General features: G+C 33.0%; 1 protein-coding gene across 1 annotated transcript in view; it reads right to left on the bottom strand.

Annotated features, from left to right (window-relative positions):
- The window catches only part of LOC113396535 (acyl-CoA:lysophosphatidylglycerol acyltransferase 1), a 332,932-nt gene that overhangs the window by 154,890 nt on the left and 151,317 nt on the right, over positions 1 to 26,725 (bottom strand). Inside the window, exon 4 of the mRNA XM_064217066.1 lies at positions 6,377 to 6,591. Within this exon, the coding sequence (XP_064073136.1) occupies positions 6,377 to 6,591 (215 nt within the window). The remainder of the gene's footprint in view (positions 1 to 6,376; positions 6,592 to 26,725) is intronic.

Genomic DNA, 26,725 nt, shown 5'->3' with positions numbered 1-26,725 from the left:
AATAGAAATAAATAATCTGTTGATAGAAAAGTCGAGTTAGTAAATTTTGATTTGAGTCAAAGATTTTGTATTCGAACCCAGGTAAAGTCGAATGAGTGTTTTTTCTCATATTTTTTCTTTAAATGTTTCAAACATATACATTACATTAACAGCCTGTAAATTTAACAGCCCACTGCTGGGCTTAGGCCTCCTTTCCCTTCGAGGAGGTTTGGAGCATATTCCACCGCGCTGCTCCAAAGCGGGTTGGTGGGATAGACATTTGGCAAAATTTCATTGAAATCAAACACATGCAGGTTTCCTCACGATGTTTTCCTTCACCGCTAAGCACGAGATGAATTATAAAATATAAATTAAGCACATGACAATTCAGTGGTGCTTGCCTGGGTTTGAACCCGAAATCATCGGTTAAGATGCACGCGTTCTAACCACTGGGCCATCTCGGCTTTCAAATGATTTCAAATGTTTCAGAGAAGCATTTTTTTTATGTCATTTAGATACGCGGACTGGCAATTGCGCCACCTGATAGTAAGCTGACAGCGTGGTGGAATCAGCCCCAAACTCCGTAGCTTCTTTCCAAAAGGAGAAATCAATACATATATTTTTTGAATATATATAACATTTTGGTTTGAACTGCCACCATAAATATACACGAAACTCACAGTCAACTTATGACAACGACTAGTGCCTCTTTCAAAAGATCATGAGAAACAAAAAATAAAATACGATCGTGACTAGAACTGTTGTAGGAACGCGATAAACTCAAAAACTAACAGATTTTAAAACGGTTTTCCCCACAATATGTTTAGAAATCGTAAAAAAAAAAACAAATCGTTTTATATTTTCGTAACGATCAAATAACAAAATTATAAAATTTAATTGAAGTCCCTTACAAATAGATACAATCAAAATAATTAAAACGAATGTGTACAACTTCAGATGTACACAGCCGAGATGGCCCAGTGGTTAGAACGCGTGCATCTTAACCGATGATTTCGGGTTCAAACCCAGGCAGGCACCACTGAATTTTCATGTGCTTAATTTGTGTTTATAATTCATCTCGTGCTCGGCGGTGAAGGAAAACATCGTGAGGAAACCTGCATGTGTCTAATTTCAACGAAATTCTGCCACATGTGTATTCCACCAACCCGCATTGGAGCAGCGTGGTGGAATATGCTCCATACCTTCTCCTCAACGGGAGAGGAGGCCTTTGCCCAGCAGTGGGAAATTTACAGGCTGATTATGTTATGTTATGTTATGTGTACAACTTCAAACCGCCATCGTTCTTTATTAAATCTTAATTATATTATAAAAAAAGTAATGAAGGAATGTAGAAGAGAAAGTGATCAGTTTAATGATAAGACGTTAATTCTATAATGAATTATATTACAACTAATTATATTCATGAGCATTTACACAGTCCGATACGATATTGTTATTAAACAGCGACTTTATGTCGGATGTAAAATGCGGAAACGGTTGGCTTTCTAATCCATTGTTTGTAGTGACCACATCACTTGATGGTAGGGCTTTGTACAATCCCGTCCGGTAAGTACTATCCACTCATGAGATGTTCCGCCACCAAATATACCAAATGTATATTTGATGGTGGATACTAAATAATAGCAAAACGGTTTAGTAGATGTAGTACCAAAGCGCCGTTAAATGAGTTACAGTAAAGTTAAAAGTATGAAATCCCTTTACATGAAAAAATAATAATCGAAGTCTATTTGATCTTACATTTATCCTACAATCTGTAGAAAGGGACGGAAGTGTGTAACGGGAAGCCGGGAAAGCGCGCGCTATTTGAATTGACCAATGAATGCGCGCGGTGCTATTCGAGTGTCAGAAAGGATATAAATCATTTTCCGAGAGGATATAATTTTAATGTTTCTAATTACGAAGGTTTCAGATTTTGCACATCATATGCGAAAACTGTAACCTCTTTTTTTTATTATATCAATAATATGTGTACCGATTTGTTATATTTTCACATAGTACGCCCTTATATATTGAAGATAATAGTGGGCTCTATTCATAGTACTAGACTAGTCTTATCACACAAAAAAAATCGTATTAAATAATATAATGCCAAAGTGAGTTTATTTGTTTGTTACATGTTAACTATTCAACCGATTACCATGACATTTTGCAATTATGTTTCTTCTAAGATGTGAACATATGTGAATATGTTGGATACTATAAAGAACATTATGTACTTAATACTTATTCCTCCCCCTAACGTGCAGTCGAAGTTGCGGACGAATACTAGTGTCCCAAAGTCAATCTACTGCAATAGCTTGTATACAACCCACAACTGGGCTAAGACCTATTCTCCTTTGTTTTTATTCATTCGGCTGTTATACATGTTGGTGAATGCAGAAGATTTTCAGAAGATTTTCAGCACTGAACACGAGATATATTATTAATACAAATAAAGTACTCGAAAATTCAGAGGTGCTTTGTGGGTTGGAACCCTCGATCTTCGGTTAAGAATCGCGTATTCTAACCACAAGACTAGTCCGGAACCGGTCTTATCACACAAAAAACCCTATTATGTTCAATAATTCAATCTGCATTCGACCAAATCCAATTAGACCGTGTACTTTGTCCGACTATAATTGCATTGGCTGAACAATTAATTCACTCCTACCAATACTGATTGTGATTATTAATTATTTATTAAAAATTGATGAGCTAATTAACTCATTGGGGTATCGATATGTCAATGATTCGATAAGTAAATAGATACCGTATCATTCGATCGAATATTAATCATGGATTTGACGATATAAAAATTAAAAAGGCTAACTGGTATATGAGCAACCCGATAGAAAGTTACTGCCTTCGTCTAAAGATGTTGGTACTGTATAAAGTATATATCAGATTCCTTCCGCTTCCGTGAGGGAAGCGGAGTCTTGGGTAGCTTATATATTAGTACAGAGTTTGGGCTATCTCTATTTCAAATTTCTTCCAAATTCGTATAGCAGGTTATTCGGGATTGAGTAAGAAACGTCTAACGTATAAACTTTTACTTTTAAAACAACGGTAGACTAGAAGGATTCTTAACATTGTAAATGCTTCGAAAATTTTAGGTATTTGTGATTTCTAAGGTCGTTGGTAATATAACACCAATTAGAGGACAATGCCTCTGGTAGTCATTTCATACAACACAAAAAACTTTATCGAATAATTATATCAATGTTTCCGTACGTTTACATTAGTACTAAATCATCCTCCTGCCCTTATCCCACTCTACTTGGGGTCGGCGCAGCATGTCTTCTTCTTCCATACTTCTCTGTCGGACGTCATCTCACTAGTAACATTCTTTCTAACCATATCGTCTTTCACACAATCCGTCCATCGTTTCTTGGGTCTTCCCCTACCTCTATATCCATCCACATCCATTTTCAAAACCTTTACATTAGTACTAAATAAGAAATCATATTATATAATTACAAATATTAGCCAAGAATTATTTTATCATAGATTTCTACGGAACTAAACTGAGATGACTGCTGATGAAACCCTGTGATTAAAAGACCTGAAACTTAACCGATGATCCTAAGTTCAAACCCGGGGAAACCCACTGAATTTTCATGTGCTTAATTGGTGTTTATAATTAATCTCGTGCTCAGCGGTCAGGGGAACATCGTGAGGTAACCTTAATGTAGCGGATGAGAACCCGCGTTGGAACAGTGTAGTGGAGTAAACTGCAAACCATCTCATATAAAGGAGATCCCAGTGGGACATTTAAAGGTTTTACTACTGTAGTTTCTACCATTGATTGTTTCTTAAGAAACATTGTTTCTTTCGAAAATAATCTCATCCAACTCATGCAGTCTTCCTCGACAAATTTTCCTTGGTAAAGCTATGTTACATACAAGATAAACCCGTACCTTTAATTATGATCACTTCAGCTTTCTAACAAATGAGCTATCTGAATTCTTCGTATATGGTGTCAAAATTTATTAAATGTAGATGAAAGAGCTGAGCGACAACACTTTGTAAGCGGTCAATTTAATTGAATAATTCATAAAAGGCACCATTTGATGGAACATGTCGCTTCCAACATGGTGCCACTCGGACAAGCGGGAAAAGCTCCGATATTCAGATCCTCCCCAAATATTTTTGATGCATTTGTAGAACGATTAATTGTATTTTTTATCTGTTTATTGAATTAAAAAATATATTTTATTGAAAAAAGCACTTTAAAATCGTCATTTTACGAGTACTTTCAGGCTTATTATATATAGGTATATATATATACATATGTATGTATGTAATTGTATATAATAAAATAACTTTGTATTTTATATGTTGGAAAAGATTAATTATTGAGTTTCATGCCAGTTCTTCTTAGTAGTATTTCATACCGAACCGGAGGTAGCTTCACTTACAAGTGCTTGTAAAATTCCTATTTGAATAAGGTATATTTTCATTCAAAAATGAAACCATTCAGAGACTCAGAAGCTACTTATTTTTTACTAATTCAAATATACACTAATTAAAAATATGTAACAAACAGAAATTGACTACTTTAGAGCAACTAATTTGAGGCAAAGTTATATTCGTCGCTATAATATGATTCGATCAATGGAATTTTCTTATGATCTTGTCCTCTACTAAGCATGAGATGAATAATTAATCACACCTAAATCTTTGCATATTTGATACAGGAATGATATAATATTACTTTAATAATGAAAACGAGTAACTAAAGTGTTTGTCTTTGTGGAATTCAATCTTAATATAATGATAGATGTCCACTTACTTAAATCTTGAAAACCTGGTTTATTGATATTATAGTACTTAAAATTTAATGTACAAACATGCCGTATTCGAAATATATTCTTTATTAAAAACGTCTCTATGTTTCGAAGATGTAAATGATACTTTAAAAGAAATGTGATTAAAAATCGTACAAATTCTATTAAAATAGGAGTTTTTAATAGACACAGAAATTATTCTGATTATTTTTAGTCGCCTTTCCCCAACGGTCAGTAACACAGATATTTAAGCTGTGCTGCAATAACGTGTCAAACCAATGATTCTCGCTTCATCAATCACTCAGCACACTTATTCTGTGTATTTACGGAGTTTTATCGCTCAGTGACAAAAATAATTAAATTTATATGAACACAGCGTTTTTTTAATGTCAATTATACACCTACACAGATAAAAAAATGTATAGGCTAAATAAGGTGTAAATATGATGAATTGAAAATAAAAGACGCGCTGATGATGATCTGAAGATCATCTCCAACAGATCATAATTAACTTTATCGTCAAAATCACGCAAAACGAAGACCCAATAATAAAACAATTTTCCATACGCCTCAACCTTATATTCCTTATATTGCTCCTATCAATTAAAATAAATCTAAATTATTAAATTGTGTATCTCCTAAAATCAATGCAAAAACATTTAAAAGTTTTTATTCTTTTATCCTAACACTTTAGTGATCAGAATAAGGCTGTTAATTTAGCAAATAGCTTTGATCAAGCTTGAAGCGTAACTGACCGTGATAATTCATCAGCCTTCTAAAAAAAGGGTTACAAAATTCATTTGTTTCGTGCGCAAAATCACACATTCTTTACAGTCATTAAAACATTGAATGTTTGTTTATTTGTAAGATATTTTTTTGTATGCGTTTTAAATTATTTTTGCGATAATGACCACAAAAGAGCATTTGTGTCATATATTCATACAGGAAATAAATCAAAATTTCAAGATTCAGTCAGTCCATATCAATGACTAAAAAAAACTGAACTGAAAAACCTAAAGACCAGCATTTGTACCAGGGGTACATAAATCACGAACAAGTAATTACCAAACCGAAGTAGCAATTGCGAAAATAGTTTGGTACTAGTGCCCTCTTACTACCTCAATGTAACAGATGGCCCTAATCGATTTCCAAAATTGTTACTTATCTGCAGAGCAGGTCAGGAAGGATTTTTTATGAGATATAGCAAGAAATATGTATGGGAATAAACAAATTATATTCTCTTTGAGAAATATCGGTCATCAAAGGAATACCATAACTCTTAATACTGCAGACTTCATTTAAAATTTTCCTTTCAATTGTATATATTGTCATTACATTTGGACTTATAATGAACAAAAGTTGCTCAAATAAGTCAATTAATACAAAACTGATTCTTAATTCAAAGTCATCATTCTCATTACTTTTTTATTTAAAAATGGTAGCCATACTGACAAATGTGCCACCTAATATTGGCATTGTCAGAAATATTAACCATCCTTACTCCGCCGATATGCCACCAACCTTGGGAAACTTTATATTCCTTGTATCGGTATACTAGGTCAATCTAAGTTATGCTTTTTACATAAATACCAGTTCTGAAAGAAATTTACCGCTTGAATGAAGAAGTCGCAGTGCAAGACGCTGACGATGCCGAAGTTGGTGAACTTGAAAACTCTATCCATTATCCACATTAAGTTGGACAGGACTCCAGGTCTTGGATTCCAGGCTGCCATCAGAATGGGGACGTCCGCTGTGCTCTGGTGATTCGCGAGGACGAGGGTCTTGCGACTGCTGCATGCTGCTGGTTCATCTCCAGTTTCGACAACTGCGAAAAACAGATAGAGTTATTAAATTGAGCTGCAATTTGAGCCTGATCTACTCTTTGATCTATCATTGTGTTTAAATACAGATATTCATTCTTAGGAATTATAAATGTTTTTAGTAAATTTTAGGCAGCGCGTAGGTGCGTTAAAAGTACGTTTTGGCCGAAATCACTCGGACGACATCAATCACAGATACACAGTTGATGTAAAATTATTAGTTTTTTTTTATGGCATAGATTGGCGGATGAACATTCTCGAATCACTCTCTTTATTGATGAAAGCCGCATTGAAATGCGTTACGTAGTTTAAACTTTGTTTTGTTCTACGTGGAGATATCATACTTTTTTTATGTAATTGGTAGGCGGGCCGGCAAATGGGCCAACTGATGGGAAGTGGTCACTACCACCCATAGACAATGACGCTGTAAGAAATATTAACCATTCCTTACATCACAAATGCGCCACCAACCTTGGGAACCAAGATGTTATGTTCCTTATGCCTGTAGTTACACTGGCTCACTCACCCTTCAAACCGGAACACAACAATACCGAGTAATTTTGTTTAGCGGTAGAATATCAGATGAGTGGGTGGTACTTCCCCGACGGACTTGCACAAAGCCCTACCACCAAGTAAATAGTTTTTTACATTACAATTGACTGAACAGTTACTATCATTATTTTTTATTTCCTTATTTAATTACTGTTAGTTAAATGGGTATTTGTATTGTTTATTTAAATCATTTTCCGAAGTAACTTTAAGCTGTCTTTTAAGTTGCTTAGTTCCTTGCAAGTGATATTTAACGCTTACAAACTATTCTGATGTTTTTGCAAAGTTAAATTTAACACAGTTTATTTGACTTTACTTAAAATATATAGTAGATCAAAAAAACAATTGGTTTTTATATATTGTCATTCAAACTTAGGCTTAGTAAATAATATTATTTATGAATTTTCAAGTTAAGATCACACATATGTTTATTCCTAAAGCTCGTATAATTTATAAATGAAACATTTTATAAAGTATTCATTAATACACGCAAAAACATACACGTTAAAAATAGCAATGTAATTTAGTCTTACAGTGATTTTAGTCTTTCTTCAAAGTAAAAACTTTTCATTTTTATTAAATCAATAACAAAATATAATAGCATATCTTCGATTAAAGTTCTCGTATTCTAGTTACAAAACCAACTCGGCTCATAAATAGTTGAAAGATGAAAACGAATACAAAAAGTTTTAACAAACTCGACACAGTCCACGGTTTCGCCCGCATACAATTAGATGATAATCATTTGAATCTTAAACGGTCAATCAAATAACCGTTACTAACACGATAATAAACCATCATTTAATAAAACAGAAGAAGTAGAACAAACGACTGTCTACAGTTGAAACTGAGTCGTTAATGGAAACAAGATTTTACTGTATTTTTCACTATTCTCTGAGAAAAAATGTAACAAAAAATAATTTTATCAATTTCTACGGCTTAAGGTAATTAATATATTTCTATAGTAGTATTAGTAAATAATAGTTAGAGATACTGACGACGTGTTATTTTTAGACCAAGGTGGGTCTGTTGAACAGCGATTTGGAAAATGTTAGAAATTAAAGTCACTGTCGAACGCTCCAGCAAGGAGTGCGGGTGGAAGTCTGAATCTCTCGTCTTCTCAGGCGAGCTTCCTTAAGCCAAGAATAGAAGTAAGTGAGTGAGCCACTGTAACTGAAGGCACAAGGAATATAACATCTTAGTTCCAAAAGTTGGTGGCGATGGAAGGAATGGTTGATATTTCTTACAACGCCATTGTCTATGGATGGCGATGACCACTTACCATCACGTGACCCATATGCTCGTTCGCCAACCTATGCCATAAAAATGTGCCACCTGAAGTTAAGTTCTCACCATCACTTACATTGCCATTACGTCGTCAATCAACGTCACCAACCTATTCTGGGAAATGGTTCATGTAACAAGAAGATGAATAGGTGATACCCAGTCGGGCTTCCACAAAGCTACCACCAAGTACATGAGAAAAAAATCATTCAAAACTAAGGAACGAAAATTTAAACCGATCCCAATTCGAAATTCAAAGTCAACCTAAAAAAAAAACATAAAAACCGCACTCTTGAAAGATCAACTATGAACAATTACTTAATTTATTCAAAGCAACATAATATTTCCTATTTTCATAAACACAAAACCGAAACAAAATCAGAGAATCTTTAAAGCAGTTGAGTTTCCAATCGAATTCAACAAAGTATTTCTAAAATACCAATATTCTTCGGAACTGAATAAAAGAAGATAAAATTCCGAACAGTTCTTTCAATATACATAATATACGTTCCTCGAGTTGTCCATTTAAATGCAAGTATGGCGACTCAAGTAAACGATTAGAGTGAGGTCTGAAGAGGTTTGTTTGCGCAAATACGGAACTGAGTGAAATATTTATTTGCCGAGAGTCCGTTTATATGACGTTGTTTGTGGAACGTGACACGAAACAGCCGGATGGATTTTGATAAGGGTTTCGTTGGGAAATATTGGAAACGAAAGATAATTATTATGTGAGAAGAAAGAAACTAAATAACGACCCCAAAGAAATGACCCCCAATACATTTTCGCCGAAGATAAAATACATAACGCTGAGACAAACGCGGTCAACACAAATATTTGTTCAGAATAAAACACGTCACTACTGACTCGCTTTGTATAACGTTTGTCACGAAAAATAAATACATCGCAGATTGCTAATAAAATTCAATAGGAAAACTCCGAGAAAATCTCAATGGCAAACAAGATCCAGTTGAATCGAAGGACTCGGTAAACAGAGCGTCAAAGCGTTAAAATTTCAATAAACGTAAAAAAGAAATTACTTTATTACCATAGAAAGAAGTGCTATACACTTCAACCTACTTAAAATAAATAATGGAATAGTATTAAAATTCAAATTACATTCTATCTCCTTAAGAACGCCCTCATCTCCCTAAATAAATAACTTCTCCCCTCCAAAATAAGAAAAAGCTATAAAAATCATTAACATTTTTCTGAAATAACTTCATCATAAGTCACGCTATATGCTGCTTACTTCAAATGTTCTAAGTAAGTTTAAATTCAATTTTAATAACGGTAAGCATGAAATACGAGCATTTTTAAAAGCGAACGTTGTAATATTTTTTTTCCACTTCAGATTTCAATTATTTCTCATTATTATTCATACTATGGACGACGGACATTTAATTTATATTTTATTTAATAACAAAGTAACATAAATACGCGTGATATTATGTAACACATTTTTTTTTAAGCGTGTGTGTGTGGACTTTAATGGTCAGTCACTCTGCGAAATAATTTACTTGTGTTACAACGTGTAGAACTCATTCAAGACTCGAAAATTAAATCACTATACATGTGCCAGAATTTCATCCAAAAAAAACAGTATCCAAGCTCAATGAAATGAAAAAATTAAAAACAAAAATGCTACATGTAGGACATGAAAACTCAGTGGTTCTGGATTTGAACCCGCAACGTACCATCTCGACGAACGGATCATCTCGATTACACGTAACAAACAAACAAGCAAAGTGAATGCAAAACAAATCAGAATCGCTTGAAAATAGTAAATTCAAGAAATAGCAGAAAATACAAAAGCATTGTATTATTTAAAGTGTATTCTTAAACAACATTGTTGTTTTCGTTTTATTCAACAAATGTTATATTTGAAAAATCCTTTGTCTCGGAACGCCTTAAGGCGGAATGTTTTGTAATTACGAAGACTACCTGGACTTAAAGCGACAAAAGTTTATTAAAAAGTATATATCTGTCGTCTGATAAATTAAATTTTTAAATTAACTCCGAGCAATGTTCCTGTCATTTTTATTTTTATCTTGATTAATATTACTTATACAGCCGCATTGGTTTTACATTTTAAGTAATTGTATTAATTCGTTATCCAATAATAATTTGTTTCAGTAGCTATACTAAAATAGTGAGCAAATAGCACTTGGCGGCAAGTGGTCACCTTTGCCAAAAATTATGACCAGTCATTGCATCATGACCCAGTGTACCTACGTATTACAGTACCTATTTCTATGGACAGTAACGATTATCTCACCACCATGTCCCATTTGCCAGTCTAGCTATCTATATGTAATAAAAATCAATCTTTGTTGCCCCTTATACCTTTATTACACTGGCTCACTCACTCACCTTTCAAACCAGAACGTAGCAATACAGAATATCAATATATTTAGTATCATGAGTGAGTGATACCGACTTCCTTTCAAAAGATCTCATCCTCAGAAACATTTACTATTTATAAGTAATATGATATAATAGACTAAGTTATTTTATATTTTAACGATATTAGAATAGACTTATGTGTGTTGAATTTTTATTGTGATTTATTTTATATCAACGCGATCAGTAAGAAAAGAACAAAGGGATAAATCCAAAAAAGGGTGTGGTTCAGACTAACGTTTCATGAACGGCTCCATTCGTGTCTCATACTTACACTATATAAAGATTCACATGCGCTTTCCTAACGTGATTTTTCATTAACATTCTAAATACATCTTTGAATATAAAAGTATTTTTGAACAGTTTTTTTTTTTCCTAATAAATATTATCTTTGTCAATGCTATTTGTAAGCTTCTAAATGGCACCGCCAGGGTGATTCTTTAAGAAATCACTCTGTATCTCCACTCACACGTGAAGTGTTGACAACCGACTTACGATGATACGCCATTTTGATACGTGTGTCGTATAAATTCTATAATTATAATAGTCAATGTACCGTATCACATTCTGACATAACGTTATTTCTTACAAAATACAGGCCCTGTCCAAAAAAGGCGTATTTTTGCTCTACTCTACTTTTCAAAATTGTGTGTTTACGTTTGATGAGACTCGCTTAAAACATTATTCGAAATAAATAAAACACAAAATCCGTTGTAAAACCCGAGACGATGAGTCTGTGAATTTTAATCGAAACAAAATTAAGTAAGGTAACCTTATCCATGTTTTTCTTGAGGGGAGTGCAGACATAAGACAATGTGACGACAGTCGTTCATATTATTTATGACTTATGATAGAAATAAAGCCGTTACGAATTGTACTTATGTCTGTTTTTTGATTTGACATGTCTAATTCATTCAAATGTCAAACTATTAAATATATTTTAAATACTTACAAGAAATTTTACCAAAAACAACCAAAATGTCGCATGTTATGAAAATCTAAAATAAACATTATGAACATACATACTTATATAATAAACCAAGTTTACTGCGAACATTCAACTGACAAAGTTTAACCAGAAAATCAGTTATAGACACCAAAAGCCACCTTTTTAACATAATTTTAACGATTGTCAATATACTATATCCTGTACAAGCATACACACATGTACTTTAAGAGAAGCACACTAAATCTTTAAGCCTTTAATGTCAAAATTACCGCTAAATCTATTTTAACATAATATCTTAAATACTGAGGCTGTCTGCGTCTAAAGTCTGCGGTGTCCTAAATCCAAGAGAAATGCAACCTTTAATTACTTAAGCAAACTCCTTTGAGATGCTTAATTAAAGTATCGTATCAACTTCTGTAATTTTGCTACCAAAAGATAAAATAAAGGTTGTTTGAGGTACTTTACCTCAACGTAATTACTAGAGATGCTTTTTTATTTGTCAACAATTTCATTTATTGGCCGATCACGCCCATAATTATTGACAGAAATCACATCCCAAAATATTTAATTATGAAATTTATTGATTACCAAATAGGTCAGTCGGACACATCATATACGTCCGGTAACTATAATCAAGGAACGATTCGTTTTGCTTACGGGCGGTAGAATTGTCTACGAGACGTAATTCAAAATCCTCCCAATAAATTCGTTTCGTAGATTTCTAACCAGTATATATGTTCTGTATCTCACTTGGTGTTAGGGCTTTGTGCAAGCCCGTCTGGGTAGGTACCACCCACTCATCATATATTCTACCGCCAAACAGCAGTACACAGTATTGTTGTGTTCCGGTTTGAAGGGTGAGTGAGCCAGTGTAACTACAGACACAAGGGAAGTAACATCTAACAAAAAAAAATGTTTAAACTGTCTGACTTTAAGACCTCATTTGTCAAAATTCAAAATTGATTGCACTCAAAACGATTCGTTAAATATAGAAACCGGACATAAGAGAGAAACAGCTGGTTAATTTCCTACTGTTAGGGAAGTGCCTCTCCTGCACGCTACAAATATTGCTATGTATATTATAATATACGGAAATCGATGCTTTCCATCGATTGGCGGATATTCATATTTCACAATATCCTTTTACTCGTTAAGGTTCCGTACAATAATTTCCTTCAGCGCAGGTACGAAATCGAATATTAGAATGAATAAAAAATAAACGTAGGACTTAAATAAGCCAACGTTGTAAGTAAGTGGTACCACCGCCCATAGAAAATGGTACCGTAAGAACTAACCAACTCCACTAACTTTGGGAACTAAAATGTTATATCCCTTGTGCCTGTAGTTACATTGACTTCACTCACTCTCCAACTGGAATACCACAATACAAAGTATTGATTGATGGTTGGCAGTGGAATAACTGGTTAGTAGGTACCACTGTAGTACCACTACTAAAAAGTATTTGGAAAAGTCTAAGCCTGACTTTAAGTCAATAACCAACGAAATCGAATACATATATAATTTACGACAAATCGGAGAATTAGTAACTGTACGTTTCATTGTTTGATGTATTTATTAAGACACCCTGAGTGGAACATTAACAAAACTAATAAAGTTCGAGGACATACATTGGGTGGTCAAACTCCGAGGGGTATATGAAATTATATGATTACTTGTTACAACGATGTAGCTGCGAGTGCACATATGTTAACGCACGCTTTTGATGGGAAATTAACACGAAAATGTCAATAGCACGAACGCGGCGAAGAATGGCACCTGATTGGTCGTCTATGACTGTGAAAGACAGAGATTGGCTGGGCAGCATGTACTTTTAAAAACGTTAAAATAATTGTCAGATTAAAATGATTTAGTTATGTGTATCATAATTAGTTTATCTTTTCAATTACTTTGCTTATATTATAATTATAGCTGCCTCGTTGGTGCAGTGGCTAGAAATTAGGTCGCGGTTTCCCTGGTCCTGTATTCAATTTGTCCGAAAGTCTGGAAGTTGAAGTTGAAAAGCATGTTAATCCATTGGTCCTGCCCTGAACTCTCTAGTCGTGTCGGATTAGCCGTCCCATCTGATGATGAAGGTGAAGGAATAGAGAATACAATTGTGTTTACGCACACATTAGTGCACTATAATATATCCAGCCTAGTTGGCTGGTCTCCTTTGAGCTTGCGCGTCATGGCCCAGATCGGTCAGGACGAGATCGTCACCACTTGATTATAAGGTTGTTAAAGAAACATGTTTTTACATACTCCTTATATAATATTTTCAACTCAAAATCACTTTATTTGTCGAGCTCTTACGCACAGTTTCAGGATCCTTCGATCACATTTAAACAATGAAACAAACACATACATTTATATATGTGTATAGACCATAGTATTAGACCATCACAAATGTATAAATAAAAAAAAAAATCAAATAATTGCAATAATATACTAAAATGGTTGTTCTAAATTGGTATTAGTTACGGAAATCATTTAATTAACTAACACTTCGATATCTATTTAGCGATAGAAGGTCAAGGGTGAACCGCCGCTGGATGCCGGAGCCACACAATGGGGGTTATCCGATAAAACCAGATTCACTTATCTTAATAATAAATATCTCTATTGAATAAACGCTCTTAAATCTTACTTGTTTATTAACGCATTCAACAGCTAATATTATAAATTTCGAATGAGAACGTTAAAAGCTACACATACAAACATATTTTTGTACAAGTAAGTTAAGAAAGATCTATTTTTGTTTGGCAGCATTGCAATTTTCTTAATTATTCAAGCCCTTCTGATACCAATATTAATAATACATAATATTATTATGAGAATAATTATATATTATAAATAACTGTGAGCTGTGAAAAAACTTAGTCCCGCTGAGTTTCTTTCGCCGTTTCTTCAGTACCCTGTACCCAGACCTGTCAAGGTATTTTGTTTCCGAACCGGTGGTAGTGTCCAATTTGACAATCAATAAATAAGTGTAATGCTTCTATATTGAATACAGGAAATTGATTTTATTCGATTCGATTTCCTAAACCAAAAGATTTCTCAAACCAACCAGTAGTTCTTGAAATTATCGCGTTCAACAAAAACACACAATCCGCTTTATGATATTAGTGTAGCTCGTGATTAGCTTTTATTAACAAGATAATAATAACTTAAATTAAAATAATACAAAGATTTTATATTATTAACCAATATTGAAGAAGTTTATCTCTAGTCTATTTTAAAAAGTTAGACGAGCAAATGACACCCTCATTCACATACATTAATTTTATCATCGTCCCTTTTATTATTTTTGAATTACCGATCTAATATTCGAAATTATTATGATTGATATCAATTCATAACAAAATAAACTGCAAGTCTCCGATTTTAAACAAATACTTAAGCTTATCATTTCGTTTAAAATTCTTTGCGGAGAATTTCATAAAGGAACGAAATATTTTGAACACAGAGAATTTATTCATTTCGCATATTCTGAATAAAAACGTAGCCATTTTAAAAATAAAGCCAACCTAACCGTTCAATATTTTCCATTAAATAGTTTAATAGCCGTAGTCAAACCCAAGCATTGCTATCAAATAAACGTGAAACGTTCATGCAATCTGCTTATTAAGGGAACTGGGCAGATTCCAGTGACTATAAACGACCGATACCGGATTCAATTGCTAAGGACAATAATAATTTCGGTATCTTAAAGGCTACGAATGAATACCGAGTTATTTAGTTTGCTTTCAAATTCCTTTATCGTGAAAGGAGACGTTAGACGATTTTAGTGTGTCGTATTATTTTTGTTATATATATTATGTTTGTGGACAAAAAAATTAAGGAAATAAATTAAATTATTTTATCGCTCGGGATGTTTATATCAAAGTGTTACGTCACAATATTTTTTGTATTAATTTAATAATCTATACATATAATAAAATTGGAGTGTCTGTAATATTAAAATAACCCATTTTTACTAAATGCATAATATGTATGTCTACACGGTACATATACCAAGATAACATTTTTTTATAATTTTTGTCTGTCTGTCTGTTTGTTTGTTCCGGCTAATCTCTGGAACGGCTGAACCTATTTCGACGGGATTTTCATTGGCAGATAGTGGATGTAATAAGGAGTAACTTAGGCTACTTTTATTTTTGAATTACATATAGAATAATAATAAAATCACGCTACAATATTTAAATAACTTAAATTCAAACAACGCGCACAAAGTCGCGGGCACAGCTAGTTTTACTACAATAAAAAAGCGTGGATTGTAACGTAGGTGAGATTTGTGCCAATGATCGTTTACATCCCTAAAAAATTCCTATTAAAGTAAATTACTATTAATATCTTAATAATGGTCTTTAATAAGGAACACATATGTTCGAATACACTGTCATTATACGGGCACTATGCAACATAATAACCCGACATTTTGAACACTTATCAACCAACGTTATCAAGCCGACTGTAGTAATAATTGTCTGTCAAGAATTAGAAGATTATTTTCAACTACCCAAAAGGGTTACCAAGAATTATATTCAAATTATTTTGATGTTTAAATTTATTTAACGACTTTAAAATAGAACTGTCTTATTATCATAAATGAGAGTGAAAAGGATTATTTACTAAGGAATATTTGCTTTAAATTGTTCTTTTTTTAAATATTAGAATAACATTTTTGGTTATATTTATGGCAAAGGCAACAATATTCTTAACTTGTCATGCTGTCCTACATTCTAATTACATAAAAAAAAAAATACAAAGTTGGCAAGACTAGACTACCATAAAATAAAATTAGTTTTTATAGTTTTTGTCGTTTACTTTTTTAAGATACTATAGTTCCACGGCTTACTAGCGATGTAAAAAGTCAAAGGTTTAGTCCTGACCCCTTGGACTATTGCCTTCACTCATAACCCAACCTCCAAGAATAAAACGAGGCATTGCTACTTTAAAAAAAAACTTTTAAAAATATGATTACAGAAAAAAACAACGGATTTAGATAATCTATTTACATACTTATTTAAATAATGAAGTATTTTCAACTTCTAGTTATGTAACAATACTTTTTAGTGTGTTTTGATAAACTGTATTATAAAAATTTAAATTAAGAAATTGTTATTCTAATTTTAAAATTACATTACGTCTTTTTGTAATAATTCACCTTGGTTCGCGACTTTGTAACTGACATTTGTACAGAGAGACAAAACCGCTGAGATACAAAATTAAATACAGGGACGGTTTTTTTTTATGAATACTAGTAACGATCGACACAATCATGTATTCTAAATTACTGAGGCAGTCTATAATACATCGCGGTCGCTTGAAGATTACCAAACGATATAACTCGGAATACAGAGGTCGTTTATTTCTTCAAAACATATAAAATATTTAGGTTAGGTATGAATTAGAAGGCGAAACCACATAAACAGCTGTTATTTCATATTTCGTCATCAGATTATTCATATCATTACCGCACTTGACATAAAAACTATTATTTATTATTTACGACATTATAAAAACATCGTCAGTCAGATTTTCGTAGATAATACATATAAAGGGCGATGACCTGTCTGGGTTATTATAAGAATTAAAAATTTTTAAAATAATGTTACGTAGTTTCATCGAAAAAGCAATTTGCGAAATTTTGATAGTTAGAGATGAGATTGCATTCTTTATATTGAACATCTTCGTAAGAAAGTAAATATACTTATACATTTAAAAAAACTTCCTTAAAATATAAATAAATTGCAATTAAAACTTACATAATATTTAATATATCTGTTTTTTATCGATTTTCTAAGAAACGATGGGATACCGAACTACATGACACCTGCTGATATATCTTAATACAAAAAAATCCATCAAATTCATAGAGTCTCCGAGTAAACAATTTGTATTGAAACAAATACTTGTGAATATAAAATAAATATATTTAATAAGCATCATTCGGATAATATAAATTACACAAATTCTGTCTCCAGACGTAAACTTTAAACTATTACAAGAGTCAAAATAATGAAATCTTCGGAGAGCACAATATTTCGCCACTATCGTCGAAAATTTTCTCGAATTTTCATTTTCGAGAGGAAATTTCAACACAGATGGTCCGTACAGCGTTCGTGTTAGTTAATTAAAGAGCACTGTACGTACGAAATTACTTTATGTTGGAATCGTAAATAGTAAAGCAAATGAACAGTTTAAAACAACACTGGAAATTAAACCACGTTTAAACTGGTAATTCGTATCTCGGGGCGTTTAGTTAACTTATAAAAAGTCAACATTCTCAAAGAAAAATTTCATATACAATCCCTTTGAAGAAGCAACTTTGACTTTACGTTCAAGAAAACTTAATTATGGTAATCTGAATACACTTATTTGAATTTTTTACCTGCTTTTTGTAGAGACGCCTGGCGATTTAATAGATTTTTCATTTTTATATTTGATGAATACATTTTAATTAACATATTGACTCCACTGGTGACAGGAGGGCTGGTTCATTCTTTGCCCCGAGGATCGGAATCGCGATTCAACGGGGAAATGCTGCTAATCCACGTGGCCATGATTTATACACTAACTATTTTTAATTCTTATTTGTATAAAGTTTAGGCATTAAAGCCTTAACTATATATAGTTAATAATTATTATGTAAATATTTTTTTTATTAAATTAAATTTGTCAAAGACCTAACCTGCCTCCACAGCTTAAAATTTTACAAAAACTAAATATTTAAAAATTTTCATTTAATCTATATACATAATTATATAAAACGTAATAAATCAAAGTACAACTGATTATTAATAGATAATTTATATTATAATACATAGAGTCTAGTTTGCACTATCACTAAGAAATGATTTAATTAATATTTGATTCTAAGGCTAACTTACTGCATCTTATCAATTTCCAACGTCATCCAATGGAATCGTTCTAATAGTCATTAAAACAAATATAGTCATATTGTTAAAAACAATATGTTATTGTTATGAAACAAATGAATCGAGCAAAAACGTTAAAATATTTACATACTAACGGATAGTGCTATTTTTTTTATTTAAGGCGCCATTGTTATTGTCTATCTATCTATACATATAATAAAATTGGAGTGTCTGTTTGTGATATTAAAATAAATTTTTACTAAATGCATATGTATGTATACACGTACATATACCAAAATATTTTTTTTACAATTTTTGTCTGTCTGTCTGTTAGTCTGTTTTTTCCGGCTAATCTCTGGAACGGCTGAACCGATTTCGACGGGACTTTCACTGGCAGATAGCGGATGTAATAAGGAGTAACTTAGGCTACTTTTATTTTAGAATTATATATAGAATAAAAAAAATCACGCTACAATATCCAAATAACTTAAATTCAAACAATGCGCACAAAGTCGCGGGCACAGCTAGTTATTAATAAAATCGCTGATAATTGCTTTCTGACATTATTTGTTTCAATAATATGTTTAAGTATATCGTTTATTTCATTCGTGTTTTCTTAATTATTTTATGCTTATTGCGCAATACACAGAAGAAAGTAGGAAGAAAAGTCGACAAATAGCTTACGTCTAACAAACAATATTATGTTCCGTTAAATTAAAAATATTTTATGAATATTGATCACAAATATTTTGTATTTATTTACAAAAAAAAAAAAAAAATCAGTAATAGATTTTATTAAATACATATAAACATTTGTATGGCCAAACGTTTACGTTAGCCGAAGTACTTGCTAGCTCTGAGAATCCCAGACTTAGTAGGCGAGTAATTTTGAAATTAACTTAAATACGGCCAAACTTCATTCGCCACATGCAGACATTTCTTAACGATGTTTTCCTTCACAGCCGAGCACGAGATAAGTTTATATACAAATTCAACACAAGACCATAATACTATGTATCAGACATACAGTCTTCGACTAAAATCGTTATCTACTGTTTCAAATAACTAAAATATAATTATCATTGTACATGGAAAATGGTTAAAAAAAATAATAATATATATATATATATATATCCCGCTGAGTTTCTTTCGCCGGTTCTTCTCAGGTCCGAGGTGCTAAATTCCGAACCGGTGGTAGATTTTTGACAATCAATAAGCAAGTGTAAACACTTCTATATTGAATAAAGATTTTTGACTTTGACTTGACTTTGACTGCCCACTAGGCCACCATAGCTCTTACAGAGCGAACTGCTAATTCCAAAGATAAAAATTAATAAGGCTAACATTGGAAACAAGCGATGGTAACAACAATGCATTACACCACCAAAATAATTTAAGCACACAATTTGTGTTATATCACAGTTTTGTACATATTTTACTTTCAATAATAGTTTATGGTCAGTACAATTTAATAAAATTTAATTTAATATCCCTGACGAAGTTTTATTTTCTTTTTATTTATTTCAACATAATAAAGTCCACCGTTTTCACGTCAATAGTTCAAATTTAAAACGAGTGAAACTATTCTATAGAAAACAACGAAATAACTGACTCCATAGTTCATGTAAAAGCGAATTACCACTCACTGATTAATCATCAAATCTCAAGCTCAAACTATAGCACGTACAAACTTGAAATATTGGCAGGTAGGTTCCTTATAGAGTGTAGACATCTATTTTATCATTTCGGATTCTATGAAACTCCATCCCTCAGCTAATATTATATATTAAAAAGTCCTCCGAAACTATCTTTATCTTTTGGTATAAGTTATATATTGGATTAATATGCCTATCAGTGAGGCATCAAAAATATATACAAAAGGTCTTCGGGTTTTAAGCCGCGGTCGTACCTTTTATATATTGCCTGACGTTTCTATAGAGTTGCACCTGTCGTGGTCACGAGACTATGATATTCTTTTGTCTTTTATTATTTGATTCATGTCCATTATGACTGTTTCGTTTGTCTATATATAAGCCCACATATCCCGATTGGTCCAAACTCCAGACTGGGCATTTATTTTTCTATAGGAAAAATTCTCAGTAACAGCCCGGTGTCTGGAAGTGGGAAATGTGTACACACCCGTGCCTCGGAAAGCATGTAAAGCCGTCGGTTTTGCACCTGAATTCGTCCCAGTCGTGTCGGATATACCGACGTCATCCTATCCCATCAGAGTCCCATCAGATTGTGAGAGTAAGGGAATAGAGAGTGCGCCACAGATATTTGTGCTGTATAACATCTCCGGCGTTCACTGATTTGTTCTCGGAATTCGGCACCGTGGCTGAAATTGGTCAGGACGACATCAACATCAATGGGCATTAGTAACGTATACTAATTTACTATGAATCGCTATGAATAAGATTAAGACATTATCTGACACATTTTCAGATAAACTTGGTTAAGACAGTTTCATCTGTTTTGTCAAGTAAGATCAGCTAGACATATGGCTACGAACGAACAGGTACTTACCTGTTCGTTTTACGGGCTTTATGCAAGCCCGTCTGGGTAGGTACGACCCACTCATCAGATATTCTACCGCCGAACAGCAGTACTCAGTACTGTTGTGTTCCGGTTTGAAGGGTGAGTGAACAAGTTTAACTACAAGGGACATAAAATCTTAATTCCCAAGGTCGGTGGCGCATTGGTGATGTAAGGAATGGTTAATATTTCTATTAATGTGTCTATGGTGGTGACCACTTACCATCAGGTTGCCCCTTTGCTCGTCCGCCTACCTATATTATAAAAAAAATATTTAAAGCATACTCTTAGCATTAAATTATTTGCAATTAAGAAAATAATTGAAATGAAAAAATCACAAACAAAATCAAATGTTGATTTTCTTTCAATCACGAATCAATTTGTAAGCAAACACTAATTGGAAATCTCAGAAAAGTGAAAATAATAAAATTCATAAAACGTTTAGTGGCTCGCAACTTTGTTGATTTAAGAAATATTGATATAAGATTAATGTAATGTTAAGTATTTTAAAATAAAGAGAAAATTAATTATTTTTTTTACATTACCAGCCTGTAAATTTCCTTCTGTGTTGCTAAGGCCTCCTCTCCCTTTGAGGAGAAGGTTTGGAGCATATTATATGTATATATACACATGTGGCAGAATTTCATTCAAATTACACACACGCAGGTTTCCTCGCGATGTTTTCCTTCATCACTGAGCACTAGATGAATTATAAACACAAATTAAGCACATGAAAATACAGTGGTGCTTGCCTGGGCTTGAATCCGAAATCATCGGTTAAGTATATCTTAACCGATAGTTGTCTTAACCCAGACAGACACAAAATTTTCATGTCTTAATCAGTGTTTATAATTAATCTCGTGCTTAGCGGTGAGGAAAAACATCGTGAGGAAACCTGCATATATGTAACTTCGAGAGAATATGTCGAGTTGTCCGAGATAACCTACGGACCTAAATCGATTATTGCGAGCGCAAAAAGATACATTTCGTGTGTGTGTGTAATTTGTGTTAATACCTACCAATTCTAACAACACACTTTTGTAAACTTAATAACCTTAATACAAGAATAATACAAATATCAATCAAATATTTAAAGACGAAAGCTTCTATACAAACCTATCGATATACTTTAAACTAAATAAACAAAACCAGCGCGCCACGTCACCGATACATTTCTAAAAATAATAGACGCAAATCGACCATTATAAGCAACCCTAGCGGTAAATTAAAGTGACATTAATTAATAATTCAACAGACGAGTAAAACTAGAAGGCGGTCAACGGTCGTGGATTGTTTTGTATCGACCCTAATAATATACCTGTAATTATATATGTATACGTCAAGCTTATGTTTACATAGAGCTGTGTATAGTAAGTTGCATTTGTTTTGTTCAGTCTGGGGAGGTACCATCTACGGACTATTGACTGCTACCATTAAGTAGTAATATTTTATAAAGCTATTAACTTAATCTATACTAGTCTTATAAAGGTGAAGAGATTGTTTGTTTTGATTCGATTCGATTTGAAAGAATCTCCCAGTGTTAGATAGCCCATTTATTGAGGAAGGCTATAAGGTTATATACCATTACGTCATGGCCAATAGGTTATATAAAGGCGGTCAAAGTTTTGCAAAAATCATGTATGACAGAAGTTGTTAATAGGTTTTGATATTATTTTGATTTTGTAGTACTTAATATTACTACACAATTATGTTTAACTACATAATAAGATTATAAGACCCAGTATTTTTAGCTAACGTTCTGAAGTTACACCCTTACTGATAATAGCGTAAGGTACCTAAAAAAATCCTTAATGTATTTAGCCTACACAAATAATTCAACTTATACGCGAACTAAGATCTCGCTCTCTCGGGCAAAAGGTAGTGGTTAAATAACACTGATATTTCAATTTTCGACAATTATGACTCACTTTTGAACATCAGCCGCGGCCACGTCATTTTCTAGGCAGACTAACCTACTGCGAAGGACATTTTATAGTGCATAAATGTGCGCACAAACACAAGTGTCCGTGCACATTTTATTTCCTCTCTCTCGTAATCCGACGGGACGTAAATCCGTCTTAACCGGAGATAATTCGGGTGCAGGACCAACATCTTTACGACCATTCCGAGGCACGACAATTTAAAACTTCGAAGTGCTCCTGAGAATTTTTTGACGGAAAATCTCGATAACTTTGTCCTGGTCTGATACGAGGTTTGAACGTAGGATATCAAGATATGCATCATTGTGTGTCAGCCACTAAACCTCTGAGTCAGTCAGCACCTTTTACCCATAATATAGCTAGTAGGACAGATAAAATTGAAATATCACATTCCGAACCTTTTATGATACCATAAAAAATATACCATAAGTAAAATCCTATCATCCGAGACTGTGGTCGCGTCTCCCATTTTAATAACTCATTATATTTTTCCTTGGGAAAATTTCATGAATATAAAGGAGGCAGGGCGCAAACAGTGAAGTCACTGTGTCCACAGAGATATTGGGGACGATATTGAGAACGAACTGATTTAGTTTATTCAGGATCTATCGATCTGCTATTTGGAAGGTATTATGCAAATATGGGTACCTTCATCCCGGCTACAGGATTGTTAAGGTAAGTAAACCTGGTTATAATTTAGGTATTAAAGTCTTATTTCTGTCTTGTACTTAATTGGTGTTCTGATTTAATGTTTATTTAGGATATTGTGGTCGGCCCTAATTGTATTTGGTTTGTATTTTGTGACATTTTACTAACTTACTTCCAATAAGGAGGTTGCCAACTTTTTTGGATGTATCTTTGCTGATTGTAGACCTCATTTTAAAATATAATTTATAATGAATATGAATAACACTCGGAAGCGTTATCGTATAAATTTAAAGATAAAAACCTACCCCTGATAGAGTTTGGTTAAAGCTAGATTTTTTTATTTTAATCATTATATGTGTGGGTGTCTTATGACAAATTAAAAAGTTTAATATTCATTATAAAACAACTTTATTCAAAGAAAAAATCATTCTTACCATAATAATCTCTCAATAAGGGAAACATTGTTATTTTATACCTATTTTTTTTTCTGAAAGGTCTGAGAAGGTTTTGTTTCGAATGTGAGAATGTAAAAGATAACTCAAAATTGTTGTATTTATCGAATAATGTACGGTATAAAATATACTTACAACTAACTTGGCATAATTTTGGCCAGAAACCAGAACATCTTCAGTAAACATTATCGTTAAGCCATTTTACGTTGCGTAAGTTTTGTAATATTTCTACATTCCCTAATTCCGTTGGAAATGTATTCAGATATTTGTCTTAAAAGATAATACTCTGAGCTAAGTTTAAAGATGCCAAGTCGTTACCAAAATTTTACAAGCTTGAACAGTAGAACACCCTAAATCTTAAATGGCTTCTATACTTTGAGCTAAAAATCCTAGCGACCTTGACGTAACGGTTATTATAAAAACCGAGACGGCGGGCGGCTTAACCAGGGTGATCATCCCAGCTATACATTTTGGACGTTTCACTATTTCACGGACGTAAAACTTCTATTCCATTTATTGTAAGCCACTTCTCGTGTACACTTGTTTTTTTTACTATCACGTAAAAATTTTTTTTTTCTTTTTATTTCTTTTATGGCGTAGGTACAAATAAAGGTTTTTCCTTCTTTCAAAAGATACAGGGTGATATGGGATATTGGATACAAACTAAAAATCAAAATACAGATTTACTGTAGTCGTTTTTGTATTCGATTCATTCCATAGAATTTATTTTGTACTCTACTGACATATTCTGTAATTAAAACTATGGTAAGAGTACCTACCGAGATTCTCACCGGTTCTTCTCGGTAGAATCTACTTTCCGAATCGGTGGTAACTTTACATATAATTCAGCATTGTAACGTGACGATTTAAAAGTGCTTTTACGATCCTACTTGAATAAAGAATATATTGATTTTGATTCACACGAAGCTCCTGTTTTTAATATTATCCTACGACAAATAAGCCCGAGGGCTCTCTTGATATTTACGAATATACATTAATACTAAAGTAAATACCCTATAGCGATGGAAAACGCTCGTATTGTCAAATATATTCTTCACGCGAACATCTCTCACAACACCAACGGTTTGCGAAGCGTGAAAATTCGATTGCCTCGCATCTATTTCGCTGTAGTTGGGAATTTGGGATGGAGTAGAAAATTCGTTTCGACAACGCTTCGCCGGATTCCACTGAAATTTTATGTTTCACTACGATTCCGTGTCGTTGTTGATTCTAAGACAATCTTCTGTTTATTTTAGAAAGCAATTGTCTTCAAAACTTGTGGTACTATCAATTGCTCTAATATATTATATGGCTTACATTTAGATATAAGTTCTCACATGGAGACTTCGTAGTTAGTGTTATTCATGATATATTTGGAAATTAAATTCATAGACCGTAAAACAATTTTGGGGAGAATATTGGAAATTCCACCACTCATATCCAATGCGGACGGTCGAATTTCTCCCGACTTTTAATAAATTCCTTCAACATATTGCACAAGATTATACTCATATTTGGAGTATCAGTAGTCTTTACCGGGATTCGAACTTGTGACCTTCAGTTTAGATTCGTGTGTTCTTATCATCTCTACTTTTTATCATACATCATTTATCTCCTTATATACAAGCACAGCCTTAATTACTATTGGACTAACCGAGAATCGAAACGAAAAACTGTCAGAGCGACCGCAAAACGAATCATCAAATTGCCTTTAAGTGATATCTATTCTAAATCTCGGCTCGACTGATTGATATAGATCGTTTCGACAAGCCATAATCGTAAATATTTCAATGGGACTGTCGAAGTTTCCAATTTAGCTGACGTCGCATAATACGTTTTTCAAAAGCGTATACAAAATTTGAAAATCGAATATTATCATCTTCGACCTTCGTAGAATTTAACAAATACATTTGTAATAAACAATTGTATATAATATGTATTAAATTATGACGTCATTTCAGAAAATTTAGTGTTCGGATTTCCCAATGATGGAATTCGGAATTCCCTATGGATGGTGGTGGCCCATTTGCCAGCCCTACCTGACCAAATAACATAAAAAAATTGGTACAAACTTAATTTAATTAGAACTATATATTTTTTTAAATATTAGTCCCTGTATAAATGTAATCCTTTATTAGTGGACTTTAGGTGTTAACTTTTCATACGGCCATTATCTTCGGGTAATTTTTCTAATGTAAAAAACATAATTATATATTTTACTATCACCGTGATCAATTAAGTTTTAATTTATTCGAGCAGCCGAGCACGAGATGAATTATAAACACAAATTAAGCACATGAAAATTCAGCGGTGCTGCCTGGGTTTGAGCCCAAAATCATCGGTTAAGATGCACGCGTTCTAACCGCTGGACCATACCGGCTCTTATAGTCATTGTCATTGAAGTAAAAAAAAATACCAGCGGTCCCTAACAACAAATTACCTCGACATGAGAAGAACTATGAAGAAATCCAGCAGCTTACATATACGATAAGAAAGACAGA

The sequence above is a fragment of the Vanessa tameamea genome, chromosome 15 (genome assembly GCF_037043105.1).
Source record: "Vanessa tameamea isolate UH-Manoa-2023 chromosome 15, ilVanTame1 primary haplotype, whole genome shotgun sequence".
NCBI lineage: Eukaryota > Metazoa > Arthropoda > Insecta > Lepidoptera > Nymphalidae > Vanessa > Vanessa tameamea.
Note: the sequence above shows the minus strand (reverse complement) of the source record. Positions and strands in the feature narration are given on the sequence as shown.